General features: G+C 34.1%; 1 protein-coding gene across 10 annotated transcripts in view; it reads left to right on the top strand.

The window, feature by feature from the left end:
- Window positions 1–22,993, top strand: part of LRP1B (LDL receptor related protein 1B) — a 1,828,472-nt gene that overhangs the window by 1,276,641 nt on the left and 528,838 nt on the right. For all 10 annotated transcript variants that reach the window (XM_077861563.1, XM_077861564.1, XM_077861559.1 and 7 more), the window contains one exon: window positions 15,991–16,140. In XM_077861563.1, the coding sequence (XP_077717689.1) occupies window positions 15,991–16,140 (150 nt within the window). The remainder of the gene's footprint in view (window positions 1–15,990; window positions 16,141–22,993) is intronic.

The following is a 22,993-nucleotide window of genomic DNA, read 5'->3' as shown; positions in this document are numbered from 1 at the left end:
AACAAGTTTGAAGTAGCTGGATTCTACTCTCATATCTTTCCAACATAGGCCCTCGAGCAAAAAGACAACTGGGCTCTCATCTTCTTCTTGTAGTTCTTTACAAATAGACGTTACTTGCAAGTTCCTACTCTAACTTTCTACTTTAGCTAACTAATCATGTTAGCCAGGTGCTAAGACTGATGGTTCCTGCAATGCTGAATGAGAGACTGTGTTGTCCATACATAAATGTAACAAAGCACTTTCCCTTTTTATGTGTTTGGATATCTGGATGTTCTGTGGCAAATCCTCACCCCAAGGTATCCTACTGCACTTCTGCCCACAGATATCTTTATTTTTGATGTACATAGGAAGCAAGTCAGCAGCTGAAGTAATCTCCTGCCTGTTTTCCCTTGCTTCCCTAAATGAGTGATATTTCTGTGTTGGTAAGTCATTAACACATCTGCTAACAGTTGCCATCTTTAACTCCCCATTCCAAATTAAGTGAGTTCAATTATTCAAGATGTAGAGCACAAGAGGAAGAATGAACTTCAGGAAGTTGGAAACTAAGGACAACTTAGTGATTTTCATATTGACATGAAACATTTCCTTTGTTGTGTGAGGACAATATGGTTGGGGAAAAAGTTTTAGTCCAAACAAATAGGGATTTGAATCTCTGCTTTGATGCTTGTTAACTGTGTGACTTTAAACATTCTTCTTTCCTTTTCAAAGGCTTGGTTTTATTATCCATAAGCTAGAGATAATGGTGTCTACCTTTGGAACTATGTTTAGATTTAAAGGTACATATGCAATATCTTATGTCCAGCAACTCTACACTTATATACTCTAAAGAATATATCATTGACACAAGTAACAAGGATATTCAATGCATCATTGAAAGAACCTAAATTTTCATCAAAAGAGGAATGAGTATAATAAATACAGCATGTTTACATGCTGAAATCCTGTATATAAATACAGCTATGTTTATGTATATATGTATACAAAAAGACATAAATAGATCTCAGAAACATTGAGTGAAAAAAGTAATTAGCAGAATGGTACCACTTAAGTAAGTTCAAAATGAAACATAAAACATTAATATGTATTGCTCCTGGATGAATATATTTATAAAATGGTAGAAATTGGTAAGCTGGAAATATGCACACCAATTTTATGACAGCTGTTCACTTTGGGAAGGAGCAATAATGCTCTCCTTTCATCTTTATCAAAAGGGACTTTACTGTATTAGTAACATTTATTTCATATTTCATAAAAAGATTCAAATTAAATATAGTAAAATAATACTATTCAGTCTTAGTAGCAAATATATGAGTGTTTACTCATCTCTTCTCTGTGATAAAGCTGGCTCTTCAGAATATCCCTAAAACAACCTATTGCTTAGTCAAAGCTGAGTTTCGTACTTCCCACACTGAGGGAGAATATTAAGTCATCAATGTTTTAGCAGTGTCTCAGGGAAAAGCAACATTGAAATAGTGATTAAGATTTTGAAGTCTGGTATAGGACAGGTGTTTCAGTTGGATGCTTGGTTAGGATTATTGGGTAAAGATTATTATATAATTTTGGACTGGTAGATACAGAAAGATTTTGAGGGAAGGTGAGTCAAAGAGTATTGATGTATAAAGTGTCATTTGTTGCTTTTTTTCACTGGAAAGTTGATAGGTATCCAGGAAGTTCCTGAAATTTGCAGTAAAATTGTCTTCAACTCTTAACTTACAGGACAAAGGTTTCTTAACATAGTAAATTATACCATTAAAGACAGGGGTTGTTAAAGCCACGGTAGTGTAGATAATAAGATGTGTTTTGGATTTTCTCATCTATAAAATTAAGCCTTTGCATAATAGGTTCTTTTTGGCGTTTCTTTTTTACTCATTTAAAATATAGTAAAAACATCCTTTGTGAAGAATTGTGTACACTAATGTATTCTTCACTGCTGACTCTGAAAAATGATGTACAATAGGAGATGGGAGACAGTTGTGTATCTGTCAGGGTTTCATGAGTGAAACACAACCAATAATGTATGTGGATAGATAGATAGATAGATAGATAGATAGATAGATAGATAGATGTAGTTATATAAATATAGATATACAAAAAGATTTATTACAAGGATTTGTTGGATGAGATTGTGAAGCTGGCAAATCTGAAATCCTTGAGCAGGATGGAAAGTCTTAGGCAGCAGCTTAAACTTAGACTTTGGTTACAATTTCCTCTTCCTTATAGAAATCTTAGTTCTAGTCTTAAGGCTTTTCACCTAATTGGATCAAACCCACCTAGACTTTGTACTATAATACCTTAACTTAAAGTCAACTGGCTGCAAAAGTAACCACCTCTACAAAATACCTTCACAGCAAAGTCTAGAGTAGTGTTTAATTGAACAACTGGGAATGATAGCCTAGACAGATTGACACATTAAACTAGCATCACAAGTTTTAAACACAAACTTTCCTGTATTTTATCCACTGATCTGTATGCCCACAGATACAGCAATTGTGTATGTTGATACAAACATAGATTTCTATAAATATTTACATAAAATCTAGTAAAAGCTCTATTAAGCAGAAATGGAAAGTAGACAAAACTTAGCTGACATTAATTAGCAATGCTTTCTTAATGGAGGCTAGGTAATGACTTTATTATATTGAATTTAGCATGTTTGGTATAGATTATTATAAAGTATGATAACATGTCCTTTTTAACCTAGAAGGAAAAAAAAAAAAAACGCTTCATAATGTTTCAGTAGACATATATAAATTAAAAAAAAAGGAAAAGAAAGAAAAACAAACATCTCTAAATAACTATTCTTAAATCCAATTTTATGTATTAAGTGGTTAATGTTAACATATGCTATGCACTGTGGATGATGCAAAGATGGCTTTTTATGAAATACTTGCTTTGTAGCAATGATGTAGGAAGGAGAAGGAGTCAAGAACATGTGGTAAGGGTTCTTGTGTTGGTGTATGTATGTGGGCCTCTTGAAGAAAAGGGAAAAAAAAATGTGTTCCTACAGAGTGCCAATTACTGGGAAATAATACAAAAGGGGGAGATAATAGACCTTTCTTCATGGCATTTGCTGTCTAAAAGGAATTGCAGTATGCCTGAGTGTTATCCACTTCAGCCATATTTTCCTTTTATGCTTCTCTCAATTTGCCAGATTCTTTCCTCTAACAGTATATTTTAACAAGATATTCCTTTGCCCAGAAATGCCTCCCATCTCAAGTGTCTGTCTGTCTGCTGTCTGCCAGATTTCAACTCAAATATGATTTCTTCAAAGAAGCTTTCCTGACCTCTCTTGACAAGGCCGAAGTCTCTTAAAAGACACCCTTAGCACCATTTCACCTTTTAGCTCTTGTCATTATTTTAGATTTCTGTTTGTTTGTTGAATATTTGAATAACTTGTTTACTAACTAGAAAGGAAACTACAAAGTTAGAACCATAGCTGTTTTATTTACCATGTGTCCTAACTTGTAGCTCAATGCTGACATGGAAGTAGATCTTCAACAAATATTTGCTGAATGAAGTGACCACTGTTTCCTATCCAATAACAACAGGCTCTTCCATGATTGAATGGGTCCAAGATTTATTTATATATCATAGCTGACTAAGATTACTTTGTGAAAGTGTATATTAACTGATCTGAGTAATGTCTATGCTGCATTCCCTTCAATTATCTGATGAGTAGGAATACTCATAATTTTCTCAAAGCATGGAGTATAAGAATTATGTCAACAAAACTGCCTATAAATAAAACACAACTAGCTAGAGAGGAAACACTGGAGATACTTGGTTTCCAAATTTGCTTTTCCACAAGCTTCTCTTGCTCTTTCTCCTCCCTCTCCTAATTCTGTGGCAGTTTGGATCTCCTTAGCACCTCAGAGATTTCTCATAAAATTAAAGAATAGGACAAAAATCTACTTACCAACAGGTCCTCTTAGTACTAGCTGTAAAAATAAAACTAAATTCTTTGTACAGTGATGCCTTCTTCATTCTGATCATATTATTGTAATTTTTGATCTATTCCAATAGGCCAAAGAGACTGTTATCTGTAAATTAACTATAAAAATATCATTGTGAATTGGTCTATAGCAGAAAAAGTCTTGTCTATATTCAGTCACTTCAGCTTCTTTATTTGGGTAAGATGGAGGCCAGGTAAGATGATACAGGTTTCAAGAGTATTATAGGCACTGATTAAAATAGATTAAAAATAATGTTGCACAATAACTGTTTTTTAATTAGTGTTTTCACTGTGTGCCTGAACCGTTTTCTTAAAATATATTCAATAACATATTGTTTACTGCTTTACACAAAATCTGAAGCATTTCAGATTATTGTTTTCTTTTTTAAACAAGTATTATTTTTTCTATTGTTTACTTATTTTTTTCTCTCCTCTGGATAGTTTAGGGCCATGGTGCAAATAAGTGGGCAAATTTTTGTTTGTTTGTTTGTTTTATATACAAATTTGAACTGTTATTAGTGTAGATTGTAGCTGACACATAGAAGCGCAAGAGCCCTCGGCTCTGGGGGGCCCAAACAGACTGGATTTAGTCACTCACCAATGACAAAATCCAAAGGCAGAGAAAGGAGTGATGGTGAAATAAATGTATTTCAGTGAGGCCAACAGCACTGGGAAGGCAATGGACTCATGTCTCAAAGACTGCCCCCAGAATGCTGAAAATACTTCCAGGTTTTAAAAAAGCAAAATATGGGGCAAAGGTGCCTGGGTACGTACAGGTAGGCAGTGAAAGTCAAAAGGATCATCATCTTGGAGTCAATCTCAGGAGCCTTGCTGGTTCAGAGAAGTCCTTATTGCTTAAGGGGGTAGTTTTGGTTCACATCAGGGAATGCTTTGCCCTCATTATCTTCCATCTGTGCCAAAAGCCAAACTGGAAAGAAAATACCAACTAGAAAGTTTAAGGTCAAAGGGAGACATCCAAAGTCCTCTTTTAGCATCAAAGTTAAGTCTCATAAGGAAACATTTCATATAGAAGAATCTTTGAAATACTCCCAGGAATTGATGGCATTGTAATCCCACTTTATAAGATTCTCTTAGAACTATTCCCTAAGATGAATTCTAAAGTGGAATTTTTTAGTACTGTGAGTGAACATATGAATGTGTGTAAAAAATACATACAAGCCTATTTTTCTTGGTGTACGTGGTCGTCATACCCATGAAATAATATACATAGGGATATTTATTACTTTGTTATTTACTTATCGAACTGCACTGATATTTTGCACTGCAGGAAATTATTGTAATTATTTTTTCATGATGAGTCTGTCTGGGCAATCTCTGGCTTAAACTCCTACCTACTGCATTCTCTAAACCATTTCCATGAAGAAAATTAGGTGATTAGAAAAGGAGGAGCTACTGTTCAGTTGCTTCTCTCCTCAGGCATATTGATTATCAGATTATAAATTATTTTTCCCAGAATGAAAGGAGAAAACACAATATTCTACTTGGTGAGGCTGGAAGGTATCAACTCAAAACAATCATTATCTATTACCCTTTACAGAACCTGTATTCTCCTCATGAAGCCACACCTTTGTGTTTGCTTGTACTTAGCCTAGGCTGAGTGATACAGTAGAATCATCATCACTTTGGCAACAAAAATAACATAATTATACTGACTACTTTTTAAGCACTTAAAACATGTCAAGCGCTTGTGAAATGCTTTGCATTAAGCATCTCACACTCATCATTTCTGGAAGGGTCTCTTATCCTTCTTTTGCAGATACAGAAAGTGAGGCTTGTTGAAAGAAGTTAGTTGCCTGTGATGGATAGTAGAGGGGGATTCAAATCCAAGTTTATCTGCTTCCAAAGCCATATTAAATCTTAACCATTATGCTATGCTCAGAGAGGCTGATCTCATATAGTAATTACCTGACCTCAAGCTAAGATCAGGGAATAAAACTGGTACTCTTTCAAGCATGGAAAGGAAGGGAAAAAATTTCAGAACTTCAGTACTCCTGAAAAATGTGGGCCCAATTAGGACACAGCAGTCAGCTTTTCTAAGCAGCCAGGGAACACAAGAAGCAATTTCACCTCTGTGCCAGTTGTGCCTCGCTATTAATTATTTCTGAATCTTTAAATTCTACTTTTAAACTGCAGTGTCACTGATATACTAGGCTTTCTAATTTTTGAAATTGTTTTTATGTTGTAATTCACTGGATTTCCCTTGCTTGTTTGTTGTTAAATCCATATGTGTGACATACTTGAAATAGAAGTGCATCATAATCTTATCAAACACCCAAGTTGGCATTTTAGGACTGTGTATCACTGAAGACCAAGTAATTGGAGCCTTCAGGCAGTTTGGGCTGAATAAGTTTGTTTCTGTTAAATACAAATCAACATTCCTGTTATCCATTGTTGAACTAAATATTCTCAATTAAGATTTATTTCTCAGTCTAGGATAACTAAGTGCTTAGAGCAGTTTGCATAACAGAGGATTTTAATTTACTACTTAAAGCCATTTCCATGTTTAAAATGTTTACATATTATGAATTTATCCCTTAAGCCTCATAGAAGGCAACTTGGCTTGTCAATCAGCATTATCCTTCATGGCTTATTCTTAAGAATCTACTGTACTATATACTTTCTTGATATTCTCCCTTCATTTTCAATGTAATCCCAACCAAAAGTCATTCGTTTAAGTACACCTTTTTGAAACCTACCAAATTTTTTTAAAAAATTATTATTTAATCATTCCAACCCGTTGTTGAATAATGTGAATTTTGAAATCTACTCTTGGATAACATTCATAAGCACTTTTTAATCACATCAAAATTCAAGGGACCTCACTTTTTAAAAATAAGGTTAAAACAAACTTCTGTATATATTTTCCCACTTGCTATATGTAGCTATATTCTTTAAATACACTAAACTACTCAACATAGTCACTTATGTATGAAACATAATCAACGTATAAGGTCATGCACCTCAAAAGAAATGTTAAGAAGAGTTTATAAAAAAGGCCAGAGGAATTAACAAACAGATACTAAAATTACACATTAATATACATTACTCTGATCATTTGTTTACTCATTCTTTCAAATGTCATCAATCTTAAAAAAAAAAAAGAAAAAAGAAAAAAGTTATTTAAAAAAGGTTACGAAGTGTATAGTAGGTGCCAGACCCTGAAAATAAAACCTGGGATACATTATCAAGAAAGGCATAGTTGAGTGAAGAAAAACGACAGAAATAATTACAAATCATTTGATGCAATGTCATTCACGAGTACTATTTCCAGATGCCATAAGGTAATATAAGTAGACTCTGAAAATAGAGGAGACAACTGATTTTGTGTGAGCAAGAAAAATAGAGAAAAGTGTAGGACCCAAACTGGTAATATTTGAAATTTCAGTTGGATCTTGAAGGAAAAATATGTTTTTGTTTTTAAGACAGGGACAGAAGAGAAGGGGCTTATCTTATTCTTAATAGAAAGGAAAACTAAGCATGAAAAGCAAAAACGTGATATGTTTTATTTTTATTTTATTTTTTTAAAGATTTTATTTATTTATTCATGAGAGACACAGAGAGAGGAAGGCAGAGACACAGGCAGAGGGAGAAGCAGGCTTTACTCAGGGAGCCCGATGTGGGACTCGATCCCAGGTCCCCAGGATCACTCCCTGGGCTGAAGGCAGTGCTAAACCACTGAGCCACCTGGGCTGTCCCTATGATGTGTTTTAAAAACTCTGAATTTTCTTGTGTGTCTAGAGAAAAAATCTAACACAAGGGGATGTTTAGGATGATATTGACAGGAACTGTAATTTTAAAATATTCAAATGACCCAATCCAGTGCTTTTAAAAATATTTTGTCTTATCTTACCTATCAGGCTATAAACTATAGTTTTGGGGAATTATAAAACTATAGGCATTAAACCTTTTAAAATGATCTTTTAGAACAGAACACTCCTCAGGAATAGCCTGACACCAAGTCTGATCTTACTTCTACTTTTGCATGTGTTATTTTACAAGCACATAATTTTTGCCAATCGTCAAGAGCTTGAAATATAGGATAAATTGTCTGAGATAAAATGATTAATGTGAGGGAGGATGGGGGAGATGCTGAATCTTAGCTCTATGAGATAAGCAACAAAGAACTAATTAGTTCTGCAACTCCATTTGTTGTCAGTGACTTCTTAATGCAGAGTGAATGGAGAGGGAAGATATCAAGAAAGAAATTTAGATCAGGTTGAGATAATAATAGTATAGACACTTGCAGTGAAGGGAATAAAAAAACAACAAAAAAAACCTTTTTTTCTTACTTTTCTCTGGCAAGGGACCTGGAAATTAGATTGACAAATGACAAACTACCCAGAGAAAAACAGTTTATTAACAAGACTGACACACATGTGTGCAGGGAAACTCAGTGATCTCAGGAACCCAAAGGAGTGGTTAGAAGTTGGGCTCATCTTAACAAAGAACAGCAAATTTGTAGAAAGATGACAAAGCAAAGGAAAAGGGTTTTAGACTTGCAAGGGAGGAAACTATGAGAAGGCAAATATCTGAGGGCAACTATTGGAAGATAAAAGTTGATTTATCATGCAGATTCCTCTTGGTACCTGGGTTCCTAACAGTCTAGACTGGTCTCTACTAATTAAGAGGCTAGGACTGCTTTTAGCAAAAAAAGTAGGGCAAAGAGCTTTTATTTTTTGTGTGCTATTTCTCACTTGTCTTCAAATCACAATAATTCTTAAGTCAAAGTGGCATATTTTGGAGTGGCATATTCTGATCCCTTACATACTCAACTTGTTCTTGAATAATATGCTTTTTTTTAATTAAAAATTTTATTGAGATAATCTTAGATTCACATGAAGTTATAAAAAATGAGACAGAGTAGTTCCATGTATAATTTATCTAGTTTTCTCCCACTGGAACATTATGTAAAACGACATCAAATATTACAATCCGGAGACTGACCTTCATGCAATCCATTAATATTATTTAGATTTCATGTTTTACTATTTTTTGTCTTTAATTTTAAGATCTAAATTTATCAGATGCATAGGTGCCTATATCCAATACCACAGTTAAGATACTGTATAAAATGAATGATGTTCTATGGATAGTGGAAAAACAAAGGAATAAAATAATAGGGCAAGATCCTGAATAATTCTAACACCACGGTGGTCCTTCACACTGCTCTTTTATGACCAGACCTCCTGTCTCCTGCCTACCACCTCCTTTCCCCTTCCTCCCCACACCATCTGTCTTCCATTTCTAACATTTTGTGTTTTTAAAATGTTATACAAATGCAACTATACAGTTTGTAACCTTATGGATGGCTGTTTTCCACTCAGCTTATATCCTCAGAGAGTCATTGAAATTGAATATATCAATACTTTTCTTCTTTTTATTGCTGAGCCATGTTACTTAAGCATTCTCAGGTTGAAGGAGATGAGATGATTCTAATTTTTGACTACTACAAATAAAGCTGCTATAAACATTCGTGTACAAGTTTTTGTGTGAACATAAATTTTTATTTCTCTGGAATAAATTCCCAGGAGTGTAGTTGCTGGGTCCTATGGGAATAGTATGCTTAGTTTTATAAGAAACTGCCCAGCTGTTTTCCAGAGGGACTGTACTAATTTTTATTCCCACTAGCAATGTATTAGTGATCCAGGTATTCTCTGCATCCTTTTCAGCATTCAGTGTTGTCACAGTTTTAATTTTAAGCATTCTTACAGGTATATAGTGATGTCATTGTCATTTTAACTTGCATTTTTTTTATATTGAACATCAGTTTTCATGTGCTTAATTATCATTTGTATGTCTTCTTCTCTGAGATATCTGTTCATTTCTCTTGCCCAGTTTTTTAATTGGATTTCTTTTCATTGTTGAGTTTTGAGTGTAATTTTGTTGATACTAGTCTTTTGTTCATTTGTTGTGTGTTTTTAGTAGCCACTTCCTACAATTATCACAATCCCAGAAGCAGAAGGAGTTGGGCTCTATTGTCTAATAAGCAGATTGCAAATATTTTCTCCCAGATTGAAGCATGTCTTTTCTGGAGCTTCACAGAATAAAAGGTTCTCATTTTGATGTACCTGCATAATTGAGAGATACTGTAATTACTAATGGAGTGCACAATCTGAATATACCTCACATTAAGTTATCTCCAAACTATCAGTTGTGGGGATTACCAAAGAGATGGTTGCAAATTTTAGAATAGGATTTTAGTTTGAAAAGGAAATACAAAAACTTGTAGTACTAAAAAATAGCGAGCATTTATTGAGTGCATTCTATGTGCTAGACACTATTATATTATTATTAACAATTTCAGGATGGTAAAGTGAGGGTGTAGCAAGGTGAAGGCTGCCTAGCCTTTGGTAGATGAACCCGAAGATGAATAGACAAGCTAACTAAATATAAGACGGTACCTTATATTTATATTTACCTCAGAGAGAAGCAGGAATGAAGCACTAAGAGTTCTCAGGTTTCTTCAGCATATTTATTCCTGCACTTACAAAATCTAAGCAATCTTATTTTTTGAGATAGCCTGATAGTGAATAGGCAGTTAGCCCCTTCTTTGCCATGGAACAACCATGCTCCTTTGGAGCCAAAAATTCAATGTTTCAGAAATAGTTTTACCTCCCCGAAAAATCATGCCTCTTCTGGTGAACTCTGAAAATATCTCCACTTTGGAGTCTCCAGAATATTATAATTCTTCTGCAGGTATAGTAGCGGATGCAATTTTATGATATTTCTTCACTTTGTATTTTCAATAGTCAGTTTTTACAACTATCACAATCATAGATGCAGAAAGAATTGTGTTCTATTGTCTGAAGATAATGCTATAAGGAGAATATTTAGAAGATTTCAATATTATTTTTCATACATGTCTAGAGGCTTTAGTGTTAATTATCTATGTTTTAATATCCATAGTATGTCTTCTTCCCCACCTATATCTTTAGCGTTCCTCTGCCTCCAAAGAGATCTCTTTATGATACATTTTCCAGCAATATTTAAAAAGCCTCATTAAACTTATTACATGCTCAAATTGAAGGTTTATAAAAATATGCAGTTTTTAAAAGGAATTTCTTACTGTTTTTATTCTAAAATCACCTGAAGAGTTTGTGGGGTTTTTTTGTTGTTGTTGTTTGTTTGTTTTTTTTAAATACTGATTCCTGGGACCGACTCAAACCAATTAAATTAGGCTTTCTGGGAATGAGGCCCAGGAAACAGTATTTTTAATAGTTTTCCAGATAATTGTAATGCATAGCCATGGATGAAAAATTTGAAATGAAATTTGGTGTCAGAAAAATATTAGGAAATTATCATCTTAAGAAAGCCTTAATTTTAAAAATTCCTTTTTTTTTTACATATTTGCATTTACAAATTTTTAAAAGATTTTATTTATTTATTTGATAGAGCACAGGCGGGGGGGCAGCAGAGGGAGAGGAAGAAGCAGACTCCCCACTGAGCTGGAGCCTGATGCAGGGCTCTGTCCCAGGACCCTGGGATCAGGACCTGAGCTGAAGGCAAATGCTTAACTGTGAGAACTACAAAGGCACCCCATGCGTTTCTGTTTCAATCTCATATTGTATAGTATGTTGATTTAATTTTGAGTCATTTAAAAAAGAAATGAGACACAAAGTGGGCTTCCTGGTCCTTTCTAAATTTTCTTTTTTTAAAAGATTTTACTTATTTATTTGAGTGAGAGGGAGAGAGATAGCACACAGTGGGGGACAGAGAGAAAGGGAGAAGCAGACTCCCCACTGAGCAGAGAGCCCAACGTGGGGCTAGATCCCAGAACCCTGAGACTGGGATCTTGAGATCAGCACCTGAGCCAAAGGCAGATGCTTAACCTCCTGAGCTACCCAGGTGCCCCTGAACTATGACAAAATTCAAAACTCAATGAATTTAATTTTATTTAGTAATATATGGAAAATATAGACTACATTTTTTCTAAAAAAAATTGTATGCAGTTTCTTATATCAATGCATTTCTATGGTGAGAGCAATTACATAATTTTGGCAAATTATATTGTCCCAATTAAAAAATACACTGGCCTATTTAAGGCAAAATGTTAGCACAATACATTAAGGGAAACTTTTGCCCTAAAATAAACAGGATCAGAATGAAAGCATATGAATTAACTCTGCCTATTTACAATAATAGGAAAGATAAGTGAAAAGGTAGATTTTTCTTTTCATAAAGGTTTTTCAATTTAAATGATGACTTTTCTTCCTTTGATATACCTGTTATATTATTGAATCTAGGTTTATTCTTTTGAATACCAAACCCAGATGGTATTAAAAATAAATATGTCTTATAAAAATGATTCTATATTAATAGTGGTATATACTGCAGAAATATCCCATAGTCCTTTTGAAGATGTTTTAATCTCAGTCACTGTCACCAATTCTAAGGACCTTTTATTGTAAACATAATCATATTTCTTTGCATAGGTTTTAGGACACTTTTATAAACACACTCATGTTCTGTTTTCTCATGGCTATTGATTTAGCATTCTAAAATCACTGAGTAGTTTCAACTGCATCAGAGCACTATCAGTTTACTGCTTAATGATTCATCTTTTGAAATAGTGCAACAGAGACCGGATTCAGAAATTAGTCCAATAAGTGGACACCAATTATTTCTTCAATGTTATTAAGAACTAAGTGTATGAGAATGACAAAAAAAATCTTATGCTGTGAAAACATTTACATTAAACACTTAAAAATACATACTTCTAAACATTCATGTATCTATGAATTTAAAACATATATCACCAGTTTCTTGAATTCATAATAGGATTTTAAACAAATTTCAGTTCAAGGCACCTGGGTGGCTCAGTCAGTTAAGTGTCTACCTTTAGCTCCAGTCGTAATCTTTGAGTCCTAGAATCAAGCCCCACATCGGGCTTCCTTCTCAGTGGGGAGTCTGCTTCTTCCCCTTCCTCTCCCTGGCTCATGCTCTCTCTCTGACTCTCTCTCTGTCTCACTCTCTCTCTCAAAAAAAAAAAAAAAAAAAAAAAAAAAACCTCTTAAAATAATATTTTAATTCTTTTGTAATCCCAGAAATAAACATGCTCAAGAATATTCAGAGGTTAAACTAATACATTTAACAGAAGCAAAGCTACACATAGGTAGCTAGGTGATGTATCACATGAATATGTAGTTTAATATGGGAACTTAATTATTTTTTTCCTGTGAATCTTAAAATGATTAATCCTAAACTATTCTATCCTAATATTGATGCATAATCCAAAGCCATACCAAGTAGACCTATTGAATTACTGCCCTTCTTCCCTTTTGTCGGAGCATCTGGGTTTAGGCAATGTATTGAGAAATTCTGTTGTGGTGATAATTCAACTTTAGTAGGCAGAACTAGTTGAAGACAACTTACAATCTTCATAATGGAATTAAGTAAGTGTTTATAAATTTTCTTCTCTTCTCTAGGCATTATACTCGGTATTGAAGATCAAAAGCTCACTATTACACTACTTCTTTTCTTGAGGCACTTGAAGTCCATGAAAATGTTGAGTAGTAAACTCTGGGGAACTCTGACCCCAACACAGTAACTTCCCAGCCCTGTAAAATTCTGCTTTCCACAGACCATGGTAGAGTCTAGAAATCATAGAGTGTTAGGTAGATGAGAAAGTTCTGACACATTTGGGCACATGTGTATTAATCTGGAGTTGGGTACATTTGGTATTAATGCACCCTTTCCTTAAAAAAGGGGAGGGGGCTGGGGAATCTTGGATGAATTTAATCCCTTAAGAAAAGCCAGACAATAATATTGATTTTAAAAATTAAGGTGAAGAAAAATAATAGATTAGTCTATTGAAGCCGGTAGTGGTGTAAATGCAATTCCTTTATAATTTCTGCAGATGGATCACAAATATGACTTTTTAGGTTCTTTGCAGCAAAAGCAAAGAGAGAAATATGATCAGTTACAATTTTATATGTTCCACTATAGCTTTTTTTGGCACAGAGCCCTGAAAGACATTTCTCCCTTGGGTCCTTGTATAAAGAGGTCACTATGGGATATGTTATTTCAGACACTATATCCTGGGAAGTGTAACAGTGGTTTTCCTATGGCTACTTCTTATAGCATCCTTCATTTAAATAAAGGGCAAAATGCCAGAGCTCAATTGAGCAACAGATTAAATGAAGAACAAAAATCCAATGGTCTAAAAATGCAGATAGCTCTCTGCTGGTTTGGCTTGATTGAAAGATAAAATTTAGAATACATAGGGATAGATAACTGCTTAGAAGGAATTCTTCATAAATGTATTTAATTCAATTTTTGATGAAAATTTGACTGTAGAATGCTTGGGATATATTTTGTACCATAAATCTCTAGTAAGATATTCTTCATTGTTGATTAAAGATAGAATTAGGTGATTTAGATAGCCAACTAAGCAGAAAGCAAAATAGACCACATCTGAACAATAAGTGGTCAAACCATAATTGTTACTAGAAAAAAATGCATGGAGGTGACTCAGAAAGTACTTACAGAATAGCCAAACTGTATCTCATAAAAAATTGAATGATGGATGACTTTCAACCTGAAAATATTACACCAAATAATATGAATATGATGGTTTTTGTTTGATTGTTTTCTCAAGTATTTAAAGCCAATCACCCGCAGTAGTCATAAAAAAATCTGAATACTTTATCCCTGAAATGTCTAATTTTATTTATTAGGTTTATTCTGTACCTTCCAGACTTCTATTGGTAAAACATACCAATAAATCAATAAAGAGCTGATATATTGTATAGACTTGTATTATTTCTACTTGATTAAAAGTGGTCTGATAAATCAATTCTACTCTCTAGATTGAGACTATCTGTAGCTAGAAATATTTGGACTATATTTAACTCTTTCTCAATGCTCTGGGACTCATATGATTCTTTCATGTGTCTCTTTCCTTCCTTTTTTAAAAGGAAAATTGTCTTGATTTTTAGTTTTGTTTGCTTTTTTTTTTTTTTTTTTTTTTTAATAGGGAAGGTTTTTGTTTGCTTAGCTGTTTGGTTTTTGTTTTGGGTTTTTTGTTTTTGTTTTGTTTTTTTTTGTGGTTTGCTTCATTCATTTTCTGAGGAAGATTTCAGAAATAATTTAGTGTACTGTATGCCTGAGTATATGTCCACATATGCTTTTCCACAAGCAGTTGTGGATCATAGAAGACCAACATGGAGCCACAGAGTTATTGTTATAACATGAACACTGTGACTACTGAACATGCCAGTAATTAAGCATACCAAGAACCCTTGGTAATCAAAATATACATATTCTGAGACCTTTGAAAACCATGAAAACTGCTATAACATATGAAATTATCTGTAAAATACAATAAAGCTAACCTACAGTGATACACTGTGACATAAGGATAATGATCTTATGCCTTTGGCTTGTTTCCCTTACTAGATGGTTTATTGCCCCATGACAGCCCCTAAATAAGCCCAACTAATCCCATGCTTCAGTGACATGATGATTTTTTGAAATTCTTCTACCTTTGTATTTACTTGAAAATAGTTGAAACCACCAACTTGAATCTAAAACTGCCTAAAGTAAATTTTACTGAAAGTAAAGGGGGGGATTAAAAATTTCATCAATGATAATAGTTTCCCAAAAGAGTATTATGTGTTAAAATTTTCTGAGGCAAAGCAGTGTAATGAAGAGGGCAGGCATTCAATTTGGAAATTGAAACTTTGTTAAAATTTCTGTAATGTCCACTTGCTAGCTATGGACCCAAATAGATTTCTTAACTATTCTGGGGACTATTTTTCGTATTCATGAAATAAGACAGTCATTGCTCTCAGTGTCGCAAGATTGTTTTGATTATCAACAGAGATAACGCTTAAGTGCCTATAAAAGTATATTGTTCCACAGATAGTTAAAACAGTATATTTCCCTATTAGCCAGGTCTTATTTTTAAAGACAAAAATCTAAGCTTGCAACTTATTTTTCCCCTCAAATCTAGTGGTAGGTGAACATTACTATTTAAATGGCTACTGTTATGTTTAAGTTGTATAATTTAATTACAGGTCTATCGATAGACTATGTGGAAAACAAGCTTTATTGGATCAGTTCGGGAAATGGAACCATAAATAGATGCAACCTGGATGGTGGTAATTTAGAAGTAATAGAGTCAATGAAAGAAGAATTAACAAAAGCTACAGCCCTAACCATCATGGGTAAGTGCAATGGTTCTATAGTGAGGATGCTCGGTATTGATTGGGGCTGATTAATTATGACCTGTTAAAAGCCTAGAAAAGTTACTGCTCCGTTAACACCAGAAGCACATTCAAATTACACATCTCTATGAGAGTTTTTTTCTTCTTTTTCTTCTTCTTCTTCTTCTTCTTCTTCTTCTTCTTCTTCTTCTTCTTCTTCTTCTTCCTCCTCCTCCTCCTCCTCCTCCTCTTCTTTTTTTTATTTTTCATTTATTTTTTTTTAACCTTAGCAAACATGCTTGTAAGATTATCCAGATCAGGGACTTTTGTGCTGTTAGCAATACAGACTTTACCGTTATTGATTCTTGCCTATGACTTGTATTATTTTACGATTATTTTCTTTGTTCTACTGCAGTGTTCTAAAGTGTAAGGGACTCATGTATTTGTCAAAATAAAGTCAAATCTGGCTTATCCCTGCTTATAAAGGATAGCTTGATCCACATAGATAATTCAAAAAACAAGGTCACAGGGCCCATTGACCAAAGAATGAAATTATTCTCCCACAAATAATTTTCTTATTTTTAGAGATGAGTAGCCTTACTAATTTGAGCCTCATTTCCATTAATTCTGGTTCAGTCTTTGAGGGAAAAAAAAAAAAAGATGCTAGATGAATAAGACAATTAGGAAGCTAGCAGGGAGGTATGGCTTTTTAAGAACAAATAATCAACTTCTGTATTGATATTAGAAGTGGATTTTTGAAATATGAGTTTTAATACAAAATAGTTTGTGTTTTAGGAAAGATGTAAGAGTAGATATCAAAAAGACATGCTTTTTGGTAAGATGGCTGTAGCTTTACTTAATGAATGACTGGCTCTAAACTGACATTCATGGTAGGTCAGCAGTATGAGGATTAAATCTCCCAGATAGACTCTCAGCAGTTATGTTTGGTTACAGGAAATCAGAAAACTGATTTCATATTAGCAATTCTAAATATGAGGTATTCAGGATAGTATATATGTATTTGTGTGTATATATGTGTATATAATTATATAGATGTATAAATGCTATGAAATAAAAATGCGAATATATTTCTAAACGCTTATATAGGTAATAAATCTTTTAAATCAATATTTTACCTTCATCACCTCTTGTCATTTCCCAAATTGAATATTAATTATTTTTGGTTTTGTTTTCACTAATGACTGTTAATTAGTATATAAAATTTTGGGACACCTGGGTGGCTCAGGGGTTAAGCATCTGCCTTCAGCTCAGAGCGTGATCCAAGGATCCAGGATTGAGTCCTGCATCGGGCCCCTTGCATGGAGCCTGCTTCTCCCTCTGCCTGTGTCTCTGCCTTTCTCTCCATGTCTCTAATGAATAAATAAGTAAATTAAAAATAATAATAGTAAGGTTTAAAAGTAAATAGTTATTAATTGAGAAGAATATGAAAATTTATTCTCTACTAAAAGTGTTTTTTATCACCTTTTATTTCAATTAGATTTAAAATATCTGAATGAAAGTGAATAAGGTTTAGATATTGCAAATTATTATTTAAACAGGATGAGTCTGGGATGTAGGAAAAAAATTAAAATTCAGTTCAGTTTAACATGTATTTAAAATCTTTTAAGTAGACAGTGTACTTGTCTCTGAAGTATAAATATAAACATGGACACTTCTCAAAACAAAACTGAAGAACATTCTGTGAGAGAGAGAAAAGAGATTGTTTCAATCAATTGTTAATCACAAAGAATATTTCAGTTTCAATAGCTGAGAATTACAGATAATAAATATATTTGCCTTAATAACAAAGTTGTGAGAATCACATAGAAATGTATGGGAATAAACTTTTGAGAAAGTAGATTTTTATACAAATATCAAAGATAGAGTCTAGTGTCACTTAATTTGATCTTAAAGCACTCTGGGATTTTACCACTTGCAGATATCTGACATAATATGCTATCATGATATCATGCTAAATGGCTGTCTTCATGCTATCATTTTCACCATTTTTTTCTAATTGTTTCTTAGAATTAGTGTTTTTTTTTTAAAGATTTTATTTATTTATTCATGAGAGACACATAAGGAGAGAGGGAGGCAGAGACACAGGCAGAAGGAGAAGCAGGCTCCATGCAGGGAGCCCGATGTGGAACTCGATCCCAGAACCCCAGGATTGCACCCTGGGCCAAAAGCAGGCACTAAACTGCTGAGCCACCCAGGGATCCCCATGTTTTTCTTTTTTTTTTTTTTTTAAGAGTTTTTCTGCAGAGGAGGAATTTAAAATTGTAAAAAAAACAAAAAAAAAACAAAAAAAAACTTATTTTTAATAATGTCCCAATTTGTTTTCTAGTCTTTAGACAATTCCTATATTGTTTGTAGAACATGATGTTTCCATTCTTTTCATTATGTGTTTTCAGAAGTTACACTGACATATTAACACACACAGATTGTATCTGACAAGTAGGTTATTATAAAGCACAAATTTATTTATAATTTTCTTACAAGGCAATAAGGAAAATAAGGTTATTTTATTTTACTCAGCTTTGCCACATTAACAGGAAAGTTTTGTTTTATGTGTATTTGTATGTATTTCAAATTACCAGAGTAGAAATAGCAGAGTTTAAATTCTGCAACAGTCCCCAAATCACCACCCACATTATGTTTTCAAAAATTGAATTCTAACATACCTTATGAAATCAACCCAGACTAGCAAGTAATATAGCCAAGGAACACAATAAATTAGAGGGAAAACTGTTAAAATATGTTAAAACATTTCAAAAAACGTCTTTGACTTCTTAGTGAATTTATATATTTATATACATGTATGTGTATATATATATATTTATATATACATTATAAAAATCATTTCCTCATAGAAAAATAAAAAGGTTTGTAAAGATTTATTTCTGGTAACGTGATTGCCACCCACCCTGCACTTAGTAGAAAATGAATACCAAACTTACAGAACTCGATGCTGTAAACAAAGTCTCAAAAATGGAGCAGTAATCTCTTGTAGCAAAATAAAATAAAGTCAGGTAGTTTTGTTCCCTGATAAAATAGGAGAGAGAAAATTTGGGAGAAATCATAATGCCTATACTGTGTCAGCACCGTGAAACTGATATGACATCAGCACTGCATCGGAATCCAACTTTGCATAAATTAAAATTATTGTAGCAAGTGAAAGGCCATGTATGTATACTCCTCCCTGCCACCATAATTTGATCAAACCTAAAAGATAAAAATTAATATAATAAAACTTACTAATGCCTCCATTGTCAACAATGCATTCAGTGGATATATCAAAATACATCATTAGTTCAGAGGTTTAAAACTTAAAGAACAGTACCTTAGAGAAGCAGCAGAGAAACTTCTATTTTACAAAATTCCCTAGCTTGGCTCTGAACTTGCTCTGCTGTTCAGTTCCCCACCCCACCCCCTTTTTTTTTAAGGAATCTCCACTCATTTTCTTTGGGGATGGAATAAAGGGTGGTGACCTGTTTCCTGCTGAGACTAAGTATTATAGTCATATAAAAAAAGGCAATGTAAAAGTAAAACAGAAGAACTTTACAACTTACTATCTGGGGGATTACTGATGATTATAGCTATAAATGTTTAAGAAGCTATTTGCCTACAATAATACTGAAATTACACATCTAGAAAACAAGGAAATAATGTGCTATGAAGCTACAGTTCACACACCAGAGTATACTACCTAGGTATACTATCTCGGCAATAGATAACTAACTGAAAGTTTGTATTTTGCTAAAATTTAAAAGTAGTTTTCCTAAAATGAATGAGAAAATCGCTTTAGATACCTCTTACCATTTTTTCAGATCTCAAAGATTATAAATTATAACTATTTAGAGTTCTCAGTTTTACTTAGAATTATATATACAAAATAAACTGAAAAGTACTTTGAAATATTAAGATCAGGTAAAGCAGGGGCACCTGGAAGGCTCAGTGGTTGAGCTTCTGCCTTTGGCTCAGGTCATGATCCCGGGGTCCTGAGATCGAGTACCACATCAGGCTCCCCACAGGAAGCTGGCTTCTCCCTCTACCTATGTCTCTGCCTCTCTTTCTCTGTGTGTATTTCATGAATAAACAAATAAAATCTTGAAAAAAAAAGATCAGGTAAAGTAGAAAGTATTTGGTAATACCTAGATTCAAGTAAAGCAATTATTTGATGGTATAGCCAAGTCCAAAACCCCCAAATCAAGATTGCTCTATCTTGATTTCACAGTTTGATACTTCTTGCAAGAAGTACCACTTAATTTCTGTCCCCTTGAGTGTGGGTTACACTTAGTGACTCATTTCTCATGAATAAAATGAGACAAATGTGATGGTATATGACTTTAGAGACAACATCCTAAAAAGGCAAGAGCCTTCCTCCTTGTCCTTTCTTTCTTGGATGGCTCACTCAGGACAAAGCCAGCTGACATGTCATGAGGTCATCCACACAGACCAATGGAAAAGTCCACACAGCAAGGAACTGAGACATTCAGCCAGTAGCTATATGAGTGTGTCATCTTGAAAGTAGAGCCTCCATCTCAGTTAACATTTCAGATGACTGTAGCCCAAGCCAATGCTTATAGCAACATCAAGAAGGACCCTAACCTAGAATGACCCATATACCTGCTCCCAAACTCCTGACCCATAGAAACTATGTGACACGATAAATGTTTATTGTTTTAAAATACTAAGTTTTGGGGGTATTTGTTAAAACCGCAAGAGATAAGTAATCTACATTTCATTCCATCTACAGAACTCATTCATTTGTAAACAGAATTACAAAATCAAATACTTATTTAATAGAATCAAAATAATTGTGAATAGTAAAGCGTGTTAGGTATAATAAAACCCAATCGTTCCAACACGATAGTAGAAACTAAGTCTAAGCTTCATATCCAGACTCACACGGGAATGACAGGAAGTATGATAAAACTAGAGAAAACTAATGCCTCATCTCTCAACTCCACTTGTTTTTGCCATAAAGAACATTAAACAGTCGTGCCAGATCCTTCATTTTGCAAGGGAGGCAAAAAAATCCAGGTAAAACAAACAAAACAAAAATCTCATAATTTTTAAATTTTAGCAAGTAGTCATATTAAAAAAAATGCAAGCTAACATACTGTATAGACTAATTGTGAAAATTAACACTATATGAATCAAGGAAACTAACAAAAACAACCATCACAAAAAACCATGGATGGGCGTACTTGATTCAGCCCAGAGAACACCAGTTAGTTCTCACCTCTGGTATGATCATCATCATTTATACTGATGGCTTTGAATTATTGAGAGAAGAGGATGGAGCTAAGGCCACTAATGTCCAGCTGGCATTTTCCTGATTGTTAATGCCTGCAGGAGACAGTGAGGTAAACTTAAGTTAATCAAGTCACCATTCATCCTCAAGTGTCCTTGTGAAAATGAGGAAGAGGTTGAAACAACTGACTAAAATTAGGGTTTGTGGGTTATTTATTGATTATATTTAACATTGTATTCCTTTTCACTGTCAGCATATGCAGTTTGAGAGCGAAGTGTACATTGTATTCACATTAAAGTGAAAGTTAGAAAAAACAATGCATGGTACTGAGAGGAAAGACACAAATAAAGCAAATGAACTGGCTGAAAGAATTATTGGTATTTGAAGAAAATAAGAGGGAATTCAGGAAATAGGATGATAACTTACTGTAGTTTGTATTTTTTTTTTTTTTTTCGAGTGTGGCAGGGAGGTTCAGGGGCAAATGGACCATAGATTTAGAATAGAAGTGAGGGTATGGGAACTACATAAGCAAACTTGAAGAAATCTGTATGTCTCTATTGAAAATCCTTGGCATTTGTGGATTTAATGGTCAGCATCTTATTTAATCACAGGCTGATCATGATATGGTCCATTAAAATGTGTCAGGGAGTAATTTATCAAGCTTTTCTAGGGCAAGAATTTGAGTTCTGGGCACTATAAGGGGAATAAGCTTGAATTTATAACTTCACCCCACACTCACATCTTACGAGCTTTTTATTCATTGTTCTTTGTACTCTCCACTGAAGATGCAGGTAGTTTCATTGAGATTCAGTTGCACATCTAATTTTTGTTTTGTTTTATGGTGCTAAATGACCTTTGGAAATTTTCTTTAGGATGGTATTTACAGATAAGAAGTCCAGGGATCCCTGGGTGGTGCAGCGGTTTAGCGCCTGCCTTTGGCCCAGGGCGCGATCCTGGAGACCCGGGATCAAATCCCACGTCAGGCTCCCGGTGCATGGAGCCTGCTTCTCCCTCTGCCTGTGTCTCTGCCTCTCTCTCTCTCTCTCTGTGTGACTATCATAAATAAATGAAAAAAAAAAAAAATGAAAAAAAAAAAAAAAAAAAGAAGTCCAAAGTTAACATGGCAGATTCTTCTTGAATGTTGTCTGAGAGAAAGACCTTCCTCTGCCCTGTGATCCTTCTAGCTAGACTTAGAATCAAATTGACATGAGACATCTTAACAGGAGAAAATCAAATTTAATAGGTGTACGTACAAGGAATCTACACAGATGTGAAATCCCAAAGGCAAAGAGGCAACATGAGGTTATCTGGGCTAAGGAGAGGAGGAGGGGCCTGAGGCTACAAAGGGGAAGTAGCTCACTAACAAGGAGAAAGGAAAGGTTTAGAACAACCAGGTTGCTCTTTTATTGCAGATAAGTTATTTAGGTAAAGGGGAATCTCTGTTAATAGTTCTCTTCCTATAAGGGGGGGGGGGCTCTCCCTTCTAATGTGAATTTAGGCAGTTGTGTAGAAGGCAAAGAGCTTTTCCTGCATTTGCTGGGTTTTGATTGCTTTTAACTCAAAATAATCTTTATGCCAAAGTGGCCCATCTTGGGTCAGCCTTCCCTGGGCCTC

Source organism: Canis aureus, chromosome 20 (genome assembly GCF_053574225.1).
Source record: "Canis aureus isolate CA01 chromosome 20, VMU_Caureus_v.1.0, whole genome shotgun sequence".
Classification (NCBI taxonomy): domain Eukaryota; kingdom Metazoa; phylum Chordata; class Mammalia; order Carnivora; family Canidae; genus Canis; species Canis aureus.
The sequence above is the reverse complement of the archived record's forward strand: the minus strand, read 5'-3'. Positions and strand labels throughout refer to the sequence as shown.